General features: G+C 49.7%; 1 protein-coding gene across 1 annotated transcript in view; it reads left to right on the plus strand.

Moving 5' to 3' along the window:
- The first annotated feature begins 488 nt into the window (after positions 1–488).
- The window catches only part of GRIN2A (glutamate ionotropic receptor NMDA type subunit 2A), a 373199-nt gene continuing 355023 nt past the window's right edge, over positions 489–18664 (plus strand). The window contains exons 1-3 of the mRNA XM_043560552.1: positions 489–1350; positions 1927–2117; positions 3556–3987. Of these exons, the coding sequence (XP_043416487.1) occupies positions 3574–3987 (414 nt within the window). The 5' untranslated portion in view covers positions 489–1350; positions 1927–2117; positions 3556–3573. The remainder of the gene's footprint in view (positions 1351–1926; positions 2118–3555; positions 3988–18664) is intronic.

An 18664-nucleotide genomic window follows, 5' to 3' on the forward strand; every position in this document is an offset into this window, starting at 1 on the left:
AACCTCTTATAATTTAAGGCCTCTTTGATTCCAGGGCCTGAGGTAAGGAAAGCAGGGACCTGGGAGTTGGAAGGAGAGATACAGCTGAGTGTAAAAGGGGCAAAGGTGCTCATTTGACAATGTTTTTCATGCTCAGTTGCCAGAATTCAAGCCGGCCAGGCCCCACACACCCAGGCAGTCCCGTGCTCTCTGGCTCACCCCTGCTGGTAGCTTAGAAGTGGCAGCCTCAGGGCGACTTTTGTTATAACTTAGAAAACAAGAAGGAAGCAAGTGGGGGATGTAGAGATGTCTTTACTTTTAGGATTCTGGCTCCCTGAGATCAGAGGAGTGGGTTCCCTTACGGGGGTGGTGAGACACAGGGAGAAGCATTGGAGCAGATTCTGTGGTGTGTGTGTGTGTGTGTGTGTGTGTGTGTGTGTGTGTGTCGGCGCGCCTGTGCGTGGAGGGGGGATTGCTGTACCCAGCGCAAGGCACTGGGGGAGGAGGAAGCGGTAGCAGAGATCTGAATAATTGATTCTTCAGCCGCACCAGACGCTCAGGAGCGGGCGGAGAGCGCGTTTTCAGCACCAGGGACAGCGGCACATCGCTGCAGGCACCCACTTCGCCAGGCAGTCGCCTATCCTGGCCTTGTCGCCGCCGTGCGCCCCGGGAAAGGGTGGCAGTGCTCCGCGCCGCCACCGCCGAGGGACTGCGGGGTCTGCCTCGGCCCGCCTCCAGGGAGGGCGGCTGCGGGCGGGAGATGCTTTCGCCCACCGGAGCTCCAAGCCTCCCTGGCTGTCGCGGGGGCTGCTGCGTCTAGCCGACTGAGAACAAGTCCCCTAAGTTGACGTGGGGGCGCCCCTGCCTTCCTCCTCCTCTTCCTCCGAGGCGACCGCAGCAGAAGCAAGCCTCAGGAGCCCGGTTTTGCCAGTGCTGTGAACCAGGGTGGCTGGCCGCTCTCCGGACTCCCGTCGGGAAATGGGGAGCTGAACGCCTGGTGGCGAGCTGGCCCCGCAGCGAAGGGCCCAGAGGGAGCTGCCATCCCCCGCCCGCGCCTCTCTCCAGCGGGGACCGCGGGGATCCCCGGCCACACGCGCGCGCGCTCCCACACTCACTCACACACACACTCGCCCTCACGCACACCACCAGCCGGAGCCTGGGCTGCGGAGAGGGCTCCCGGGCGCGCTTAGAGGACCGGGCAGCTGCTGTCCGGAGTGGGGCAGGAAGCCGAGCTCCGGCTTTTGGAGGGAGGCGCCGCGGGGCTAGCCGGAGCATGGGGCTGGGTGAGCGCTGAGAGTCGCGGCCGCAGCCATCAGCCCTGGAGATGACCAGGAGCGGCCACTGCTGAGAACTATGTGGAGAGAGGCTGCGGTGAGTGCTGGCGCGGGACGCGGGGCCTGGGAGGCCCCTTTGGGGGAAAAGATGGTGGGAGGCCTGGATAGGAGGGGGAGGCAGGACCGCAAGAGGGTCGTTGCGTGGGAATGATCGCACCTCCTTCGGGGATCCGGGATCGCGGGAGCCCGAGTCCTTCCCTCCCCCTCTCCTGCCGGCTCATCGCAAACTCAGCCAGCCACCCCCCTCCATTCCCTCCTCTTTCTCTCCCTACCCCCCCCTCGCTCAGCAGCTCCTGGCCGAACAACTGCCAGCAGCCGGCGCCGGGGAGGTGGTAGGGGGTGAGGGTGGAGATGCCCAGTTAGCTTCTCGTGCGTGGCGAACCTGGGGCTCGGGTTCTCCTGTGCGCCCAGGAGCGGAGCTCTCCATATCGACCACGGGGTCTGGGGATCCGCACAGGGGGTCTTGGGCATGGAGCTTCAGCTCCCCCTCTTCGGTCGAGCCCCCTGTGCGCACAGGGGGCTGTGAGCATTGCAGACTGCAGCCTGCCCCCCAGTCCCCTTTCTCCTGCCCGCGGGCTGACCCAGCGTCTCCGTCTCTTCTCCACCCCGGTAGAGCCCTGCTGCAGAGCCTCCGGCTGGGATAGCCGCCCCCCGTGGGGGCGATGCAGACAGCGCGGGACAGCCAGGGGAGCGCGCGGGGGCCGCAGCATGCGGAAACCCGCTAAACCCGGTGGCTGCTGAGGCGGCCGAGATGCTCGTGCGCGCAGCGCGCCCCACTGCATCCTCGACCTTCTCCGGCTACAGGTACGTCCCAGCGGGAGACCTGGGCTCGGCCGGCCCGGGAAGAGGAAGACTCAACCGGAGAGAGAGCGAGAGCGGGAGAAGGAACAGGAGAGAGAGGGAGAGAGGAAGCGGGAGAGGGATTATCTGTAGCGAGGCGCGGGAGGAGCACCAGGGGGCGCTGCGGCTCCGCGCTCTGCTGTGCTCACCCTAAGAGTGCCTCGGCCAGAACGAGTTCTCCCTAACTTCCCCTGGCTCCAGCAGCGCCGGGCCCGAGGGGCGCGCGCCTGTGCACGCGTGCACGACTGTGCTGGTATTTGCAGGCACGCGCAGTTGTGCACCTGGCGCGATACATGTGTGTGCACCGACTGAGGACGTGTGTGGACTCCGGATGGCCGTGGGCCGTGGGCACCGCCACAGCGGCCTGCGGCTGTGCGCAGAACGGCGCGCGTGCCTGTCAGGTTGTGCAGCCCACTACCCACATGCATCTAAGACTTGGTAACAGGACCTGTAGTGGAAAGCCTCGGGAGGGTCTGTACAGTTCGTGTCCGTCGGAGAGCCGCTTAGGAGCCTACCTTTCCCCCCACGCAGTTCCCTGCCAGCTCCCACGCGCCGGCCCACGGGTGGAAGCGCCTGCTCTCCGCTCTGGGATTCTGCATTGCACGCGGCGCGCATGAGAGAGGGCGTGTGTGTGTGTGTGTGTGTGTGTGTGTGTGCGTGCGTGTAGGGGGCGGGTCCTGGGGCTCGCTTGCAGTTGAGTGGAAATCGCTTCACTGTACCCCCGCGCAGGTGGGGGAGCCCAATTTCCCCCACGCGCCTGGGGCGCACGGGTGAATGTCTGCACTCCCGTGAACTTGGTGGGGGCCACCCTGCAGGAGAGGAGTGGGGTCTGCAGCGCGTGCCGCGTGGAGCCAGGTCTGTGCTGTACCGGGAGGATTCAGAGGGGGCGGGGTCAGTCATCTAGCACAGCGCGGGAGCAGGGCTGCGGAGTCTCAGCACCGCCTCCGCACGCGGGGGCTGCTTTGTAGTTGGCTCCCTTGAGCAGGGGGCGGGGTCGGTAACTTGGTCTGAACTAGTCGGGTGGGAGAGGGGTGGGTGGAGGGTTTGCTCTGTGCGCCTACGCTCAGGGGCTGTGGTCCACGGCTAACTTGGGGGTGTGGTGGGAAACGTGGGCAGAGTTGGGTATGGAGAGGAGGCTGGAGACAGGGGATGAGACGGAGGCTGGATGCAAAAATGGGTTTAGGGATAGTGATGGAGACTTAGCTCCGATTGGAGTTGTGGATAGAGCTGGGTGGAGGGATGTGGATGGCGGCAGGAATGGGGAATGGAGTCAGTGACTCTGTCAGCTCGCGCTGGGGATGGGCTGTATACCCGGCTCCTAGAGCAAGGGCCTGGGTCTCTAATCCCTTTCCTCTGGAACCTTTGCTCCCCGCGGCCCTGACTCTCCCTCTCCGCCTTGCAGGGACCGTAAGTGGCGACTATGGGCAGACTGGGTTATTGGACCCTGCTGGTGCTGCCGGCCCTTCTGGTCTGGCGCGGTCCGGCGCAGGGTGCGGCGGCGGAGAAGGGTCCCCCGGCGCTGAACATTGCGGTGCTGCTGGGTCACAGCCACGACGTGACGGAGCGCGAACTGCGAAACCTGTGGGGCCCCGAGCAGGCAGCAGGGTTGCCCCTGGACGTGAACGTGGTGGCCCTGCTGATGAACCGCACCGACCCCAAGAGCCTCATCACACATGTGTGCGACCTCATGTCTGGGGCGCGCATCCATGGCCTTGTGTTTGGGGACGACACCGACCAGGAGGCCGTGGCTCAGATGCTGGATTTTATCTCTTCGCAGACTTTCATCCCCATCCTGGGCATCCACGGGGGCGCATCTATGATCATGGCTGACAAGGTAAGTGGGAGAGGTGATAGGCTGCCAGGCCCCGGGAGTATGCTGATCATACCACAGCCACCACAGGTCTTGGGGAGCCTCTGGCATCTGTTTTGATCTGAGAGAGGGTCGTGGCCACTGGCTCTGGTGAAAGCCAGGTTTTGCCTTTCCAGCCCAGAAATGAATGGAAACGCTTTCTGCCTTGGTTCTGAGGGTCTCAGGCACTTTGGGTATGCCAGGGAGAACTCAGTGAATGCAGATCTGTGAGGAAGTGGTGGAATGCTTGGAGGTTTCCAGATAGTGCACAGAGGTGAGCTTGGGGACACTTGAAACCCTCCAGCTCATATTTCTAGAATGTCACTTTTACCTGACTTGTGGAAAAGTGTCCATTTTCCCCCTTTGCGGTAAGCAACTAAAACTATTTTCAAAAAGCTGAAACGTGGCTATGTTATGGAATAAAACGCATAGTCTTTAGGTAAAACGCAAAAGGGCAGAGAAATATGCTTCCACAGACTCCGCAGTTGGGGGAAGAGGGGCGGAGAGTTTGAGAAGTCCCGTGCAGGCGCACAGCAGAGCATTCCTCTAAGGAGTGGGTGCGAGTGGAGACAACTGACTCTGGACCCTGAGTATGGAGGGCCTGGCATTTTCCTACCTGTTTCCTGGGTGGGGCTGTCAGGGGCGCCCAGAATGTCAGATGGAGGGGTTGCTTCCCAAGGATGGGTTTTGGTATGAACTTGGATAGTGTCTGAACGAAAGAAGGTGTGCCCACATCTCTTGGTTTAGGATGGGAGAGAAGGTTATTCTGCGAACCATCCGAGAGTGTTGGTTTGGGGAAGAGGAGAGACTTTAAGGTTGGGTGAGATGTTATGAGGGCCTGGTTTGAGGATCAGAAGGGAGAAGCACAGTGAGGAAGGAGAAAAAACTGGAGTCGTGGGTGCACTGTATCTCTAAGCCCCAGGAAGGGCCTCAGATGGGGTCGGAAGCAGGGGGGTGGGAGGGAGAGGGAGCGTGCCCTTGTGTGCTGTGGTCCCCAGTCCCGAGACCTCCTTGGAATGTGTTCCTTAAATAGCGGGAGACATGCTAATGGAACAAACAGACATTTGTCAGAGCACTTTCCTTCTGACGCTCTCAAAGCACTTTTATATTCATCAAATCAGATTCTGCCTCTGCCTCAGCAATTCCCACCAGCTCCTTTGGGAACTGTATTAATTCTTTCAGGTCTCCTGGGCTGCAGCACATTCAGCCGAAGTATACAACCAATGCAGTATCTTATTAAACATTCATTTGAAATGCCTTGCAGTCTAGCAGAATTCCTCCATGCGGTCGAGCATTTTCCCAGCCACCTCTCTGTTTTGGGGAGCTCCTTTCTGGGATTAAAAAAGACGAAGTAGGGAACAGCTGTGCCCTGCCACCAGTGTATGAACTGGAGAAGGTCTTGGAGTCTCCTAGAGCATCCTGCAACTTTCAGATGAAGTACCTGAGGCATAGCGGTGGGGTGGGGGGGGGTGGCACGGGCAGTTAAAGACTTGGCTGAGGCCACACAGTGGGTGATGGGACTAGATCTTGGTCTTCCGGTCTCAAGCTGTGATCTCACTTTCCAGCAAATTAAGCCTGTCCTTTAATTTTGTCATCTTAACTTCAGGAGGGTCAAGGAATTAATCTCATTTTATAGGAGATAGTGAGCCATGGAGAGGTGCAGTGAATCAGAGCCCAGGGCTCGTGCATAAGGACTGACCAGTCCTCTGATGAAGGCATGAATGAGAACTGTAGTTTCTGGCAGGGGGTTGGTGATTTGGGGATCTAAATATCACCCCTGATCCCACCTCCCTTCTGAAGTTTTGACCAAAAAAGCAGCACACGAAAGATAGTACTGCCATGTGGAAAGTGAAATTTATGGATTGACTAGGGCCCAGCCCCATCAATGGAGAAATCTGTTGTAATCTGACTTAGAGACGGTGTCTTGAGTCTGGGAGGTCTGATCTGGCAGGTCTGTGGCTCAGGCTCTTACCTGATCTTATCCATCTGACTGTGGGCAAATAAGTAGGAACAGGGAGTGAGCTCAGAGTTGAGCACCCATTTGGTAGATGGCGACCCTGTCCACTGTGAACGCCAGGCTCTGACCAACTGGACCCGCGGCTGCTCCTCCCTTAAAGGGCCGAGAGAAAGGGAGTTGGGAGGGTGAGGGTGGACGTATCCTCGTCTCCTATCAAAGGAAACCACCTTCTGGGGATTGGGCAAGAGTGTGGCCCCACTTCGGAGTAAAGGAGAAAAAGGGAATCCGGAAATGCAAGAGGAAGATAAGAAAGGACGTTTTCAGAGAAGTCCCGTTAAGAGAGAGATTTACGAGGTGGTGTTGGGAGAGGAATGAAAAAGTCCATTGGTTCAAAAATTGTGAAGGGAATTGTCAGGGCTGGCCAAGTTGGTCTTGATGGCAGGGAATCCAAGAAGGGAGTGGAGATAATGTTGGGGTACATGTTGGGCCCCACGCGTGGGATGTGCAGGTGATGTTGGGTGGGGGTGGGTAAAGAGTGGCATTTTGAGAAACCTGAATGTCTTAAAACAAAGAAAGAGATAATCTGAGATGGGAACAGCCCTTCCTTCCAGATTAGTAGCACATCTCTCTGGCTTGTGCCTTTGCTGCCTGTTTCCTTTGGAGCTGAACGCCGAGTGCAGTTCGGCTCTGAAGAGGCAGCCATGAGATGTTGCCTAAAACTCCACCTTGCTTGGTTGAGTGTGCCAACAGCGTTACAGCCTCAAAGTCTGAATCTCCCCAGACTGAACAGGCCTTTCTGTCTCCCCGCTAAGATGATGTTCATTTGGTAAAGCCCAGAACGTACCTGTGTTGTTTTCACTTCCAAATTGGCGGCACGATAGTTGATAGTGCCCCTGTGGGTAAGAATGGTATTTAACTTGATGATCAGTTAAATTCAACATGCCCCCCGCTCCCATTTTTACCTTTCCCTCAGTCTACCTGACCCGTGTGAGAAAGAACAAAGCCTTCTAATAACTGAAATGTGTTAAGTGGCAGATTTGTGTGATGTTCATTTACAGTAGAGACGTTAATTTTTGCTTTTATCAATGGGTGGTCCTGAAATATAATTCAAGTAGAGGTGAAAATAATGTTTGATGTAGATAAAGTTCTAATCTTATCTTGGTTTGGCCACTTTGATCCCCTCCAAATGGAACGCAACTCTGGTTGCAGCAATAGCCCCTAATAAATCAGGCTTGTGCGTTAGACCTTCATGTTTCTGCTCATTGCCCTCACCTCCTCCTCCCTTTGTATTTCTAGCAAGTCCATGGGGGAAAAGACAAGGTTTAGATTTTAGCTACATCTAGCCATGTCGCTTACTGCGTGGACTTTCTATGTTGTGTCGATCCATACCTCATCTCTTCTACTCGAGTGGAAGTTCCTTGAGGACAGTCTTTTTAAAAAGTGTGTTTATGTGTATTTGAAACAATGACTACTACTCTTCCACAGTTTATAAAAATAATGTCACTTCACCGGAGAGCGTTTAGAAAATACATTAACCTTTAAAGAGGAAAATAAAGTTCTTCCCTCTAAGTCCTGTCACCAGGAGCAGCCAGCCACTGTTGGACATGAGGGTCTCTTTCTTCTAAGCTGTATTCAGTTAGTTATCAGTTGAGGATTATGCTGTATATATGTTTTGTTTTTGTTTTGTTTTTGTACTTGGCACTCTGTGGGCTTTTTTTAGTCATAAGATTCAGGTTTTTCTTTAATTGCGGAAAAATCTCAGCCATTATCTGTTGGCTGTTTCCTGTCTAGTATTTTCTCTGTTCTCTCCGTATGTAGTTTCTCCATGTATCTTAAACATTTTTTTTCAGTTCTCTATCTCTCTGTGTTATGTTCGAGGAGGTCTCTCCAGTTCTGTACTCCAGTTAACCAACTCTTACTTGTTTTTTTTGTTTTTTTTTTTAATTTTTTTTTCAACATTTATTTATTTTTGGGACAGAGAGAGACAGAGCATGAACAGGGGAGGGGCAGAGAGAGAGGGAGACACAGAATCGGAAACAGGCTCCAGGCTCGGAGCCATCAGCCCAGAGCTTGACGCGGGGCTCGAACTCACGGACCGCGAGATCGTGACCTGGCTGAAGTCGGACGGTTAACCGACTGCGCCACCCAGGCGCCCTGACCAACTCTTACTTGTATCTGGTTTATTATTTTGCCTTAACCAGCTCTTTTTATTTGTATCTTGTCTATTATTTTACCTGTCTGTTGAGCTTTTAATTTCAAATGTTCACCGTATTTCCAAGATAAATAATTGGCCCCTTTTTATACCTTCCTGCTTCTCTATTTTATTTTAAAAACCCTCTTTTTACTTTGTGAATGTAAATTCTTCCTCTATCCCTTTGAGGATTAAAAAAAAAATACCGCGAAGTCCTTCTCTGATTGCTCTAGCATCTTTGTTTCTTCAGATATGAATTCTTTCATTTTGCAGATTGATCATTGGATGTCCTCATGTGTTCGCTAATGTCTCCTATGTCCTCATGTGTTTTGTTTGTGAACTTATTTTCAAGGTGATTTTATGATATCTTCTGCCCTATGTCTGCAAGGGTATATGTGCTTTTCAACTAGAGCTCATGTCAACAGCTCAACTCAGAGCTCTCTCTCTGCTCTGTATATCCTATGGTGCCCGCTTGGGTCCCAGGCTCATGTAAGTTGCTTCATTTTTGCTCCTTGGCACAGACGGAGGCATCCTTTTTTGACTGTGACTCCTGGAAGCATGATTCTGAGTCCAGTTTTGCCTCTAATTCCCTGGGTAGATGTTGGGACCTCTGCTTCCTTGGCTCATATTGGACCCATCCCCCATGAACCATGTGACTTTGAGTCCTGCTTGAGATTGTAGAGTCCTATCTTTTTGATTCATTTATTTTTAGAGAGTCCTCTTTATTTTTAATTCGTGATTCCCTTGTCTTATTTCCAAGCAATATTATGTAAAATTTAAAACATCTAAAGGTTTATCTATAAATTCTGCATCTTAGGAGCAGGGGAGGAATTACTGAGTGTGTTCACTCTGATTTTGACCCAGTTATATTTCACAACCTGCTTTCATTTTTTTTTTCAAGCTTGATTATGTATTTGTGGAATTTTCCCTTTAAATCCTATTTAATAAAATAGACTTCTCAAACATGATTTTAAATGGCTGCGGAGTATTCTGTTTATACCACAGTCATTGTGACTAATATTTCTATTTTCCACCTTTATTAAGGTTTATTTCTGGTTCGCGTGTGTGTTCTTTTCAGCACCTTGTGCTGATCTCTCCCTTTGCGTTTGTTTCTTGGCAAATGTTTGTTGATTGAATGAATCAAGTCCCTGGTTCCAATGCCAGCTTGCTGCAGTCTCCAGATGAACTTACCACGCTGTGGTTTCCCATGCAATGTTTGTTCCCTACTTGCCGACTGATCTCATAGGTGTGTGTCAGTCTCCTCTTCTTTCTAGTGGGCAGATAATTACTAGCCATCCTTGGGATTAACAGAAATTGGGGGTGTTCCGTACAAAAGGCCCAGGTAGTGCGGCTGAGTAATAGGTCATTAGCCGGAAGTGGGACTTTCTCTTGTAACCGGGCACCTCCAGAATTAGGCTATGAGTGAGACCCTCAAAGCTCATGGGAAGGGTAGACGTGCACATCAGAATGTTGGTGGAACCCACTCAGCTCCTGCTATGGAGGCTTTGGGTAGTTCCTGAGAGAGTGAGGAGGCCTATCTTGAGCCTTTGCGATGAGGCATATCAGATGCAATCATCTACCCCTCCTTCCATAAGTCATTGGAGAGGAAAAGGCATCACCCCGAGAGGCATGACTCACTTTCCAAGTGGCCCTTGGGGGTCATTGGTAATCGCTTGGACTCTTGGCTGCTGTGTTCTGGTGGGTTTGGAAGGTACAGTGTTGATGTTCTTTTTGGTAGCCCCAGGTGGGAAAGGCTTCTCTAGCTGGAGCGATGGAAGGGATCAAGGGGCTGGGAGGGAAGGAGGGAGGCAGAAAGAAAGAGAGGGAGAAAGACATACAAATAGCATCTTGGGTTTGCAGTGCAGAATGATGGCTTCTGGTAAGCCCATAGTGAAAACGAGCAGTTATAATGTTGTTAGCTCGTGGGTTTTCTTTGTTCTTCACTCCCTGTTTTTTTTTTTTCAGATTTGGATTCGTTGCCAGCCTTAAAGTTAGGAGACATCACAGTTAAAATTTTTTTTAATGTTTGTTTTTGAGAGAGAGAGAGAGAGGGGGCGAACCTAAGCGGGGGGAGGGCAGAGAGAGAGGGAGACAGAGTCCGAAGCAGGCTCCAGGCTCACAGCTATCAGCACAGAGCCCGACGCGGGGCTCGAACCCGCTGACAATGAGATCATGACCTGAACCAAAGTTGGACGCTTAACCGACTGAGCCACCCAGGCGCCCCGGAGACCTCACATTTTTAAAAATCCAAATTTCATGCTTCACTGCAAGAATTCAGAAGGCCTGGCAACATGGGCCCCGCCCTTCCCCTCAGCAGGCAACAGGCGGCTGGAGGTGAAAAGCACCTTTACCCTCTTAGGGCTGGCGCTCTTCCCATGTTCAGTCCTCTGCTTGCCCACTTCCCTCATTCATGCTAGAACCTCATCCCTGAAGGCGCTGGGGTTTGAGACCCTGGTGTAGGTGAAGAATATAGCTGGTCTTTATTAAGAAAGCCTTTCCTGGGCACTCCGCTTCTCTCCCTAGGGCTGTTCCTTGGCAAGTGGCAAACTCATGATGTGCGTATATCTGTGCTGCTGTGTTTACTGCTGCCATCGCTGATCTCCTGAGCCTTAAATCTTTAAGGACCTTAAATCCTTCTCAACACGGTACTCGAGGAAGCCACTACCAACCAACTTGAGTCAAAGGCCCCCGAAAACCTTGGACAGAGGGTCCGAGGACCTGAATTCCATTTCGAAATAGCAGTGTGACCCGGAGAAAGGCCCTTCACCTTTCTGGTCCTTAGGCTTTCCTGTGAAATGACGTTTAGGGTGGTACTATCTCTGAGGCCTCTTCCAGCTCTGAAAATTTTACCACCTTCAAGGAAAGACTGGCAAGAGACCTGCCAAAATGTGAGCCGTGGTTATCTTTGAGTGGTGGACTCCTGCTATTTCAGTCTTTTTAAAAAATGTCATTATATTGGGGCGCCTGGGTGGCTCAATCGGTTTAAGCGGCTGACTTCAGCTCAGGTCGTGATCTCACAGTCTGTGGGTTCGAGCCCCGCATCGGGCTCTGTGCTGACGGCTCAGAGCCCGGAGCCTGCTTCGGATTCTGTGTCTCCCTCTCTCTCTGCCCCTCCCCTGCTCACACTCTGTCTCTCTCTGTCTCTCAAAAAATGAATAAACATTAAAAAATTTTGTTAATGTCATTATAGCGTGGTTGATAAATTGAACCTTGAGTTTGGTTGTCTGTGTTTAAATTCAGGCTTTCACTTACCAGCTGGCTGATCATGAGAAAGCTTCTTAATGGCTCTGAGTCTCAGTGTCCTCACTGTTTGTTTCTGACCCCAGCCTGGCTTCGATGCCTTTGTTTTTAAAAAGGGGACAGAAAGAGTATGTACTTCATGGAGCTGTAAGATTTAAATGAGATAACAGGTAGCTCAGTGCTTGGCTCGTAATAAATAATTATTACAGGAACACTTTTGTTATTGTGTCTATATCATGTCATTTTTTATTTGTGTCCAATGCACTTGCATTTTTTTTCACCACCAGAAAAAGTGATGAAGGGTCGTGTGGCGATGTGATGGTAACCCCTGCAAGAAACGGGGGACGAATCCCACAGAAGTGTTAGAAGTGGAGAGTCCAACCTGAGACGGTTTCATATTGCCTTAATATGAACATGAATGGGAATATGAGTTTCCTGGGACAACCAGGGGCTTTTAGTTCTTCGAATTTGCCGTGGGCTTTATCCTGGCAAACTGAAGATCAGATGTGGCCAGGGTGAAAATGACCACCACAGGAGACTGTCTCCGTGAGCCTTGCAGTAATAACTCCACCGACGAGACTATGTGTTTGCGCTGGGCTTAGGGCTTTAGGTTGTGGACAGATACAGTCTCTCATTTGGTCTCTGCCAAGGATTAAGTAACTCGGTGACAGCCTGGGGAACCTGGCAGCCCCAAAGGTATTTGATTAGAGAATCCTTATCCACTGTTCTTTTGCTCTTACTGCCTTCTCAAGTTAATGACTGGGACTCCATTAGGGTTAGGGAAGGGGCTTACATTCAAGAGGGACAGTGGACTTCGATGTTAATATTTTGGTTAACTAAATTGATTAAGATGTTGGGTGATGGACTTAAAACTCAGAACTGTCTTTCCGGATTGAAGAGATAGAGTCAGATACTACCGACTACATTGGAGGATTTAAGAAGAAATGGCACTTTCTCATAGGAAGGGGGGAGATGTAGCTCTCCAATTTGAGGATGGTTTTCGCAAGAGTCATGCACTGGTGGACTGCCTACTGGATCAGCCTCATAAATGCATTAGTATTTTATTTTACTAATAAGGTCTTTAAAATGCCTGCATTTTAATGTCCTTGCTCCCTGTTATCTGACATCCATCCAGATTCACACATTTATGTTAATTGTGTGGTGTCTGAAGCGTTTGAGATTACGGTCTCCAGTCACAGGGGTTGTGTTTATTTGCTTGTTTGTTTTGCACTCGATGCTCAGCAGATTCTAAGTAGTGATATGGCTCTTAGAAAAAGTGAAGTCCATATTTCTAGAAATATAATGTCCAAATCAAGGGAGGTGATAGCTGCATTATACCTTTTCTGTTGTTACTGGTGCTTTCAGCTGCAAATAACAGAATGTTTGACCGATGATGGCTTAAACAATTAAGACAGGTAGTTTTTTTTTTTTTGTTGTTGTTGTTTTTTTATTTTAACAAGGAGTCCCAGATATGATTTAGTGATTCGGTAACCCACCAAGGATTCAGGTCCTTTCCATTTTTCTATTTTGCCTCTATTTGCTGTTTCCTCTTGGTCACAGGATGGCTGCTTCTGTTCCAGCCATCACATCTTCACATGCCAGCATTTAAAATGGGAAGAAAAAGGAGGGAGAAAAGAAGCTTTCTTCTAGGCCCTCTCCTCTTCTGTTAGAATTGACTTCCCCTTACATTTCATTGGCCAGAACTGGGTCACATGCCTCCCCTTGAACATCACTGATAGAGATTAACAATCAAGATTCTTCGCCAAGAATGGATAATTGCCAATGAAGCAAAATTTGCTTCTGTTAGCAGAAGCATAGGAGCAATGGCTGAGTGGTATAACTGATGATCTCTCCAGCCACACAAACACCATGATCCATAGACTTATTTTGGCAGGGATCGGGTGGTGGGGGGATAATATTTAAAGACAGATATTGAACAACGACAGTGTGTCCAGAGGAAGGGCCTTCAGGGTTGTGTAGGATCTAAATGACATATGGTAAGATAAGCTTTGGCAATTAGGTCTGTGACCGAAGACCGCAATGATTGGAGATAATTGGATGGGGTCACCTCTGAGGTTCTTTCTTTTTTTTTTTTTTTTTTTTTTAATTTTTTTTTTTTTCAACGTTTATTTATTTTGGGGACAGAGAGAGACAGAGCATGAATGGGGGAGGGGCAGAGAGAGAGGGAGACACAGAATCGGAAACAGGCTCCAGGCTCCGAGCCATCAGCCCAGAGCCTGACGTGGGGCTCGAACTCACGGACCGCGAGATCGTGACCTGGCTGAAGTCGGACGCTTAACCGACTGCGCCACCCAGGCGCCCCTCTGAGGTTCTTTCTAACTCAGAAGCTCTGCACCTCTCAAATCCTTGTGGGTTTTTTTGTTTTGTTTTGTTTTTTTTGTTTTTTAAATCCCCAAGTCCTGGTACTTTAGGCCCTTGGATTTGGCTGAAAACCAACATCCTCACTTTCTGCAAGCGTGTGAGTAATTCAGTATAAACTTGCCCGGCTTGGGGGAGGAATTTATGATCCTGGCATCATCACCTCAAATCTCCAAAGGACTTTACATCATCCTGAAGGGTAGACAGTATTTGAAAAGCAGAAAACCTATGTATATATCAACTCACACACACATATATAAATATAAACATAAGTAGGTCAGCCGGCGTCATATTTACTAGTGGGAATGTTTTTGGCTAAGAAGCACAGCTACCAGAGATGATGTTTTAGAATAATTGCCAGTGATCTCCAAATTGGGGGGGGGGGCGGTTTAGAACCACACCCAGTTAATCATGATTACTTATGAAAGTATATTCACGTTTTTGCACACGTTATTGTAAGAATATGTTCATATTCTAAGAGAGAGCCAGAACCCTCTCTGAATTTCCAGTTGCCAAATCTTTCTCTCTTGTCTGCTGTACCCCCTGCATTTTGAGCATTTCCTTAGGGCAGCAGTGGCTCTGGGTGCTCATCCACTGTTGGGCACGTCCTTTGTTCTTCCCTCACACGTCCCAGGAAGAAACAAAATCCAGAATTGGTTTGCAAAAGCGTTGTCTTTGCGTTCAAATGTTACAGCATTCCATACGATGGAAATGGGTATATTCAAATTATTTATTTATTAGAACTAGAGTAAAAAAAAAAAATCCAAGGAATACAATATAGAATTCAGAGAAAGAATGTTTGCTCAATGCATGCATGGAAGGTCCTCACACACGTGCCCCTCTCCGAAGGGGTGACCAGGTCACCGGTTCAAAGAGGAAGAATATGAAATGGGAGTGGTAGTTTGTTTCCATTTGTAACTTTTGCAGGCTATTGGTATGTTAACAAGGATCTTTTCTTCTTAAGTCTCACTGACTTAACAAAAAAGAGGTTTAATCATTTTCCATTGGTCCCCAACTGTGCTTGTTTCTCCAAAACAAAATAAAAATTCATTCTAGAATTTAAGGTGACTTGTGCAAATCACTGACACCTTAAAGCCAGGCCCACATACTCACCCAAGAAATTTAAGACAATCTGGGGTGAGCCCGCTGGGGAGTCACGATCATTTCATACACTAATAGGAGGTATGGACCCCCCCCCCCAGAGGGATGCCCATTCCTAAACATGCATTCAATATTATGTGCAATTGTTAGGGGTTCACAGGTCCCCTGAAACTCATTCGTAGACCTCCTTGGAATTTATTTATTTATTGGTTTATTGGTTTATAAATATGTTCATTCTTCAAACGTTTATGGAGCCTGTATCCTGTCCCAAAATGTTCTGTAGATATATCAGTGATCAGATTTGCTCTGATGTGCATCTAGCTGGAGGAGACTGGCAATTAAAGCCCAGAGTGGTGTGTCTGTGATTGGGGTAGCTCCAGGGGGGCTGGGGAACACAGCAGAGGGGCACCTCATCCAGAGGCGTGAGGGTGGGAGCTTGTCAGAGAAGGTGCTAGAAGGTCAAATCTGGGCTCGATTTGCATTCGAGAACTCCTGGCCAGAAGAGGCTGGCATCCCATGTGTCTGCCCCTGCAGGTCACATCCGTGGCTGCAGTGGACAAGCCGCAGAGAGGAGAGGAGGCTGGCTCACGGAGGCCCAGGTGCCGGCCTACAGTCTAGGCCTTTCCTTCCCCTTAACGTGTTCCACCGAGCTGCCAGGCTTGAGTGTGGTTTTGGTAGCTCCTGAATTTTCCTCTGGATGGCAGTTCTCACAATCAAAACATTGAGCTTTTTGCCGATCTCTGTTTTGTTGTCACAAATGGCTGAATGTCTCCTGCTGTATCTTGCCTCTTCCAAATTAGGAAACTGTAGCCAGAAAGAGTGAGTGGCATTTGAAATCCCTGTCATCTTGCATGTCTGTAGTCCTCGGGCTGAAAAACAACAACGTATTTTCTAGGCGAATTGTTTTAAAGCTAAGATATTTGTAGGGCTGAGGAACGTGGTTTTGGTTGACTCGGGTGAATAGAGCCACAGCACGGGGAGAGAGGACAGGATGTGGAGCTCTAGAAACCGACCCGCTGGCCACGGCTCTGGTGCTCGGTGATAGGCATGGTTTCTGCCAGCGGGATTCTGAAAAAGGCAGCCCCTGGGTGAAGGCCGAGCTTCACGGTCCAGGTGCACTTTGGTTGATGGCTGTTGATTTTGCCTTGGCTCATTGGTGCTTTTTGTTTCTGTTGGTGTTTCCTTATTTTCTTCGTTCCCTTGTGACACCCTTTGGTAGCCTTCAAAGAAATACTTTTACCGTGAAGAATTTCAAACACGTCCCCAAGTAGAGACAATAGCGTGAGCCCTCACGTCCCCGTCAACTGGCTTTGACGCATGACCGTTCTGGTTTCATGTCCAGCCCCACAGCTGGATCGTTTTAAAGCGAATCCCAGATATTGTTCTATTTCATCTACAAATACGTCAGCGTGTATCTCCAAAGGATGAGGATTTTACAGACTGTTAAAAGACAGAACCTCAGCTGGGGCGCCTGCATAGTGCTGTCGTTTGGGCTCAGGTCCTGATGTCACGGTTCGTGGGTCCAGCCTCATATCGGGCTCCGTGCTGACAATGCGGAGCCTGCTTGGGATTCTCTCTCTCCTTGCCCTGCTTGCTTCCTCTCTCTGAAAATAAATAAACGTTAAAAAAACCCCACAACTCATAAAAAAAAAAAAACCTCAGCTAACATGAAAGTAATCTAACAAGTGTACAATTTAGAGGACGTGAGAGATTGAAAGACGTATAAAGAAAATGAAAATCACCTTGGACGTCACAGCTACCGTTGCCGTTTTCGTGGATTTCCTTCTAGTCGTTTCTTTTTTCTTCTAGTCTTCTTTGCCTGCTCTACAAACACAGATACATATCGGTTACATAATTTCATGTATAGCTTCTAATTTACTTTACATTCTATCACTAGCATTACAGATTATTTGTAAGCATTCTTACCTGCCACCTTTTCCATTCTGTGGACACATCATGATTTCCTTGATGATTTTAGCTTTCTTCACATTCGTTGCTGTTAAACACAACGCCTCAGCTCAAGAGGTTTATAATAAAACGTCTGAGTTGCAGATTACTGGTTTTGAATTGATTCCTACGTCTGAAATCGCCGGGCCACTGTGCGCGAAGAATTTTAAGGTTCCTGATACATGCTGCTAATTGGTTTCCAGAAGGATTGGACCACTGGACACTTCAGATAGCTATGTGAAAGTAGCTCCCTCACCTAACTCTGGCCCACACTTGAAACAAAAGTCATTCTAATTGGTTCCGTGAAAATGTCATCTCATTATTTTAATTTGCATCTCTTTTACGGCACCTGCTGCAGAATGCATCTTAATTTAGTCAGACTTTTATATCCCTAGGTGTTGCACATCTTAACCTGTTTTGATATTTCTCATTGTGTGAATGGAAAGCATCAGAAAATGATGGATTCCAATAGAAAGTACGGTAAAATAATTTGAATTTCTAAAAAATAATAAATATTTTTGAAGCCTGGCAGGGAGTTCTGCGATTATTCATTCTTAGTCACTAGGCATTGCTCAACCATTGTGTCTGTATCAGCGTTGCTTCAAGAATTGCTTTAAAATGTGAGATTTCCCAGCAGAGAATTATTTTGTGGGATTTGACTATTGTGGTATGCCAGGAGAAAAGATAGAGAACCTTGTCGTGGTGGGCCTGGGATGTGCTCATGTCACGGGCTTTGTGGTGAACAGTAGGGATGCGGTGCTATGGTTTGCTCCTTTCTCTAGTAGAGCAAAGGCAGGGTGACAATGTGACGGTAAACTGCCCTGTGATCCGAAAGGGATATTGTGTGGGCGGCATGTCATCGCTGTTCTTTCCCATGGCAGGGATGAGGGAAGTGAAATGGATCTTAAAGGAAAGTAGAAGGGATTTAGGATTGACATTAAGAGGCGTGGGGGAATCTCCAACATATTTATTAGTATAGAATGATCCTTATTACAGCCTGGATGTTTGTCCCCCCACCGCCCACCCCATCCTGTGTCGAGATCCTAACGCTGATGGCATGGTATTGGGAGGGGGGTATTGGGGGGGTGAGGGTGGAACTCTCATGAATGGGATAAGTGCCCTGATAAAGGAGAGCCCACAGAGCTCCCTCGCCCTTCCCACCATGTGAGGTCCCGGCGAGAAGACGGCCATCCGTGAACTGGGAAGTGGACTGTCCTCAGACACCGAATCTGCTGGTGCCTTGATCTTGGACTTTCTGCCTCTGGAACCGTGAGAAACAAATGTGTATTGCTAATAATCCCCCCGTGCCCAGTCTGTGGCCTTCTGTTACAACTGAGACAATCATGACCGATCAGAGCAGGTGCCCCCGGAGCCCCTGTTGGGTCAGGTGTCAGTCCTCTGGTGCTGGTTATGAGAAGGTAGAGGCTTCCTGGGATAGAGGGACTTGAAGACCCTGGAGACTGTGGCCCTTAACTGTCAAAACCAAAGCGTTTTGACGTATCAGCAACCAGAACGGTTGTGCCCTCGTGTATCAGCTGGACCCCAGACTAGAGCAGGACTGAGATCTCTTGCGTCTTTCATGCCAAAGTGTGTGCCGTGGGTTTCTGGTTGAACCGTCCAGAACGTGGCAGAGGATGGCTCTTTCCTCTGCCATAGGTCAGCTGTGCCCTGAGATGGGGAGGTGGGGCTGGAAACATGTTGACGCTCCCGTCCTAAAACGCGGAGCAGAAATGTGCTTCGTTAGCTTCCACCCCTGAGCCCGGCCCTTTCCCTTTCTCTGCTGTGAAATTGCCAGGCCCTTCCCCACAAGCTTGCCTCCCTCCCAGGCAGGGAGCCGAAAGCAGGCT

This window comes from Prionailurus bengalensis, chromosome E3, assembly GCF_016509475.1.
Source record: "Prionailurus bengalensis isolate Pbe53 chromosome E3, Fcat_Pben_1.1_paternal_pri, whole genome shotgun sequence".
Taxonomy (NCBI): domain Eukaryota; kingdom Metazoa; phylum Chordata; class Mammalia; order Carnivora; family Felidae; genus Prionailurus; species Prionailurus bengalensis.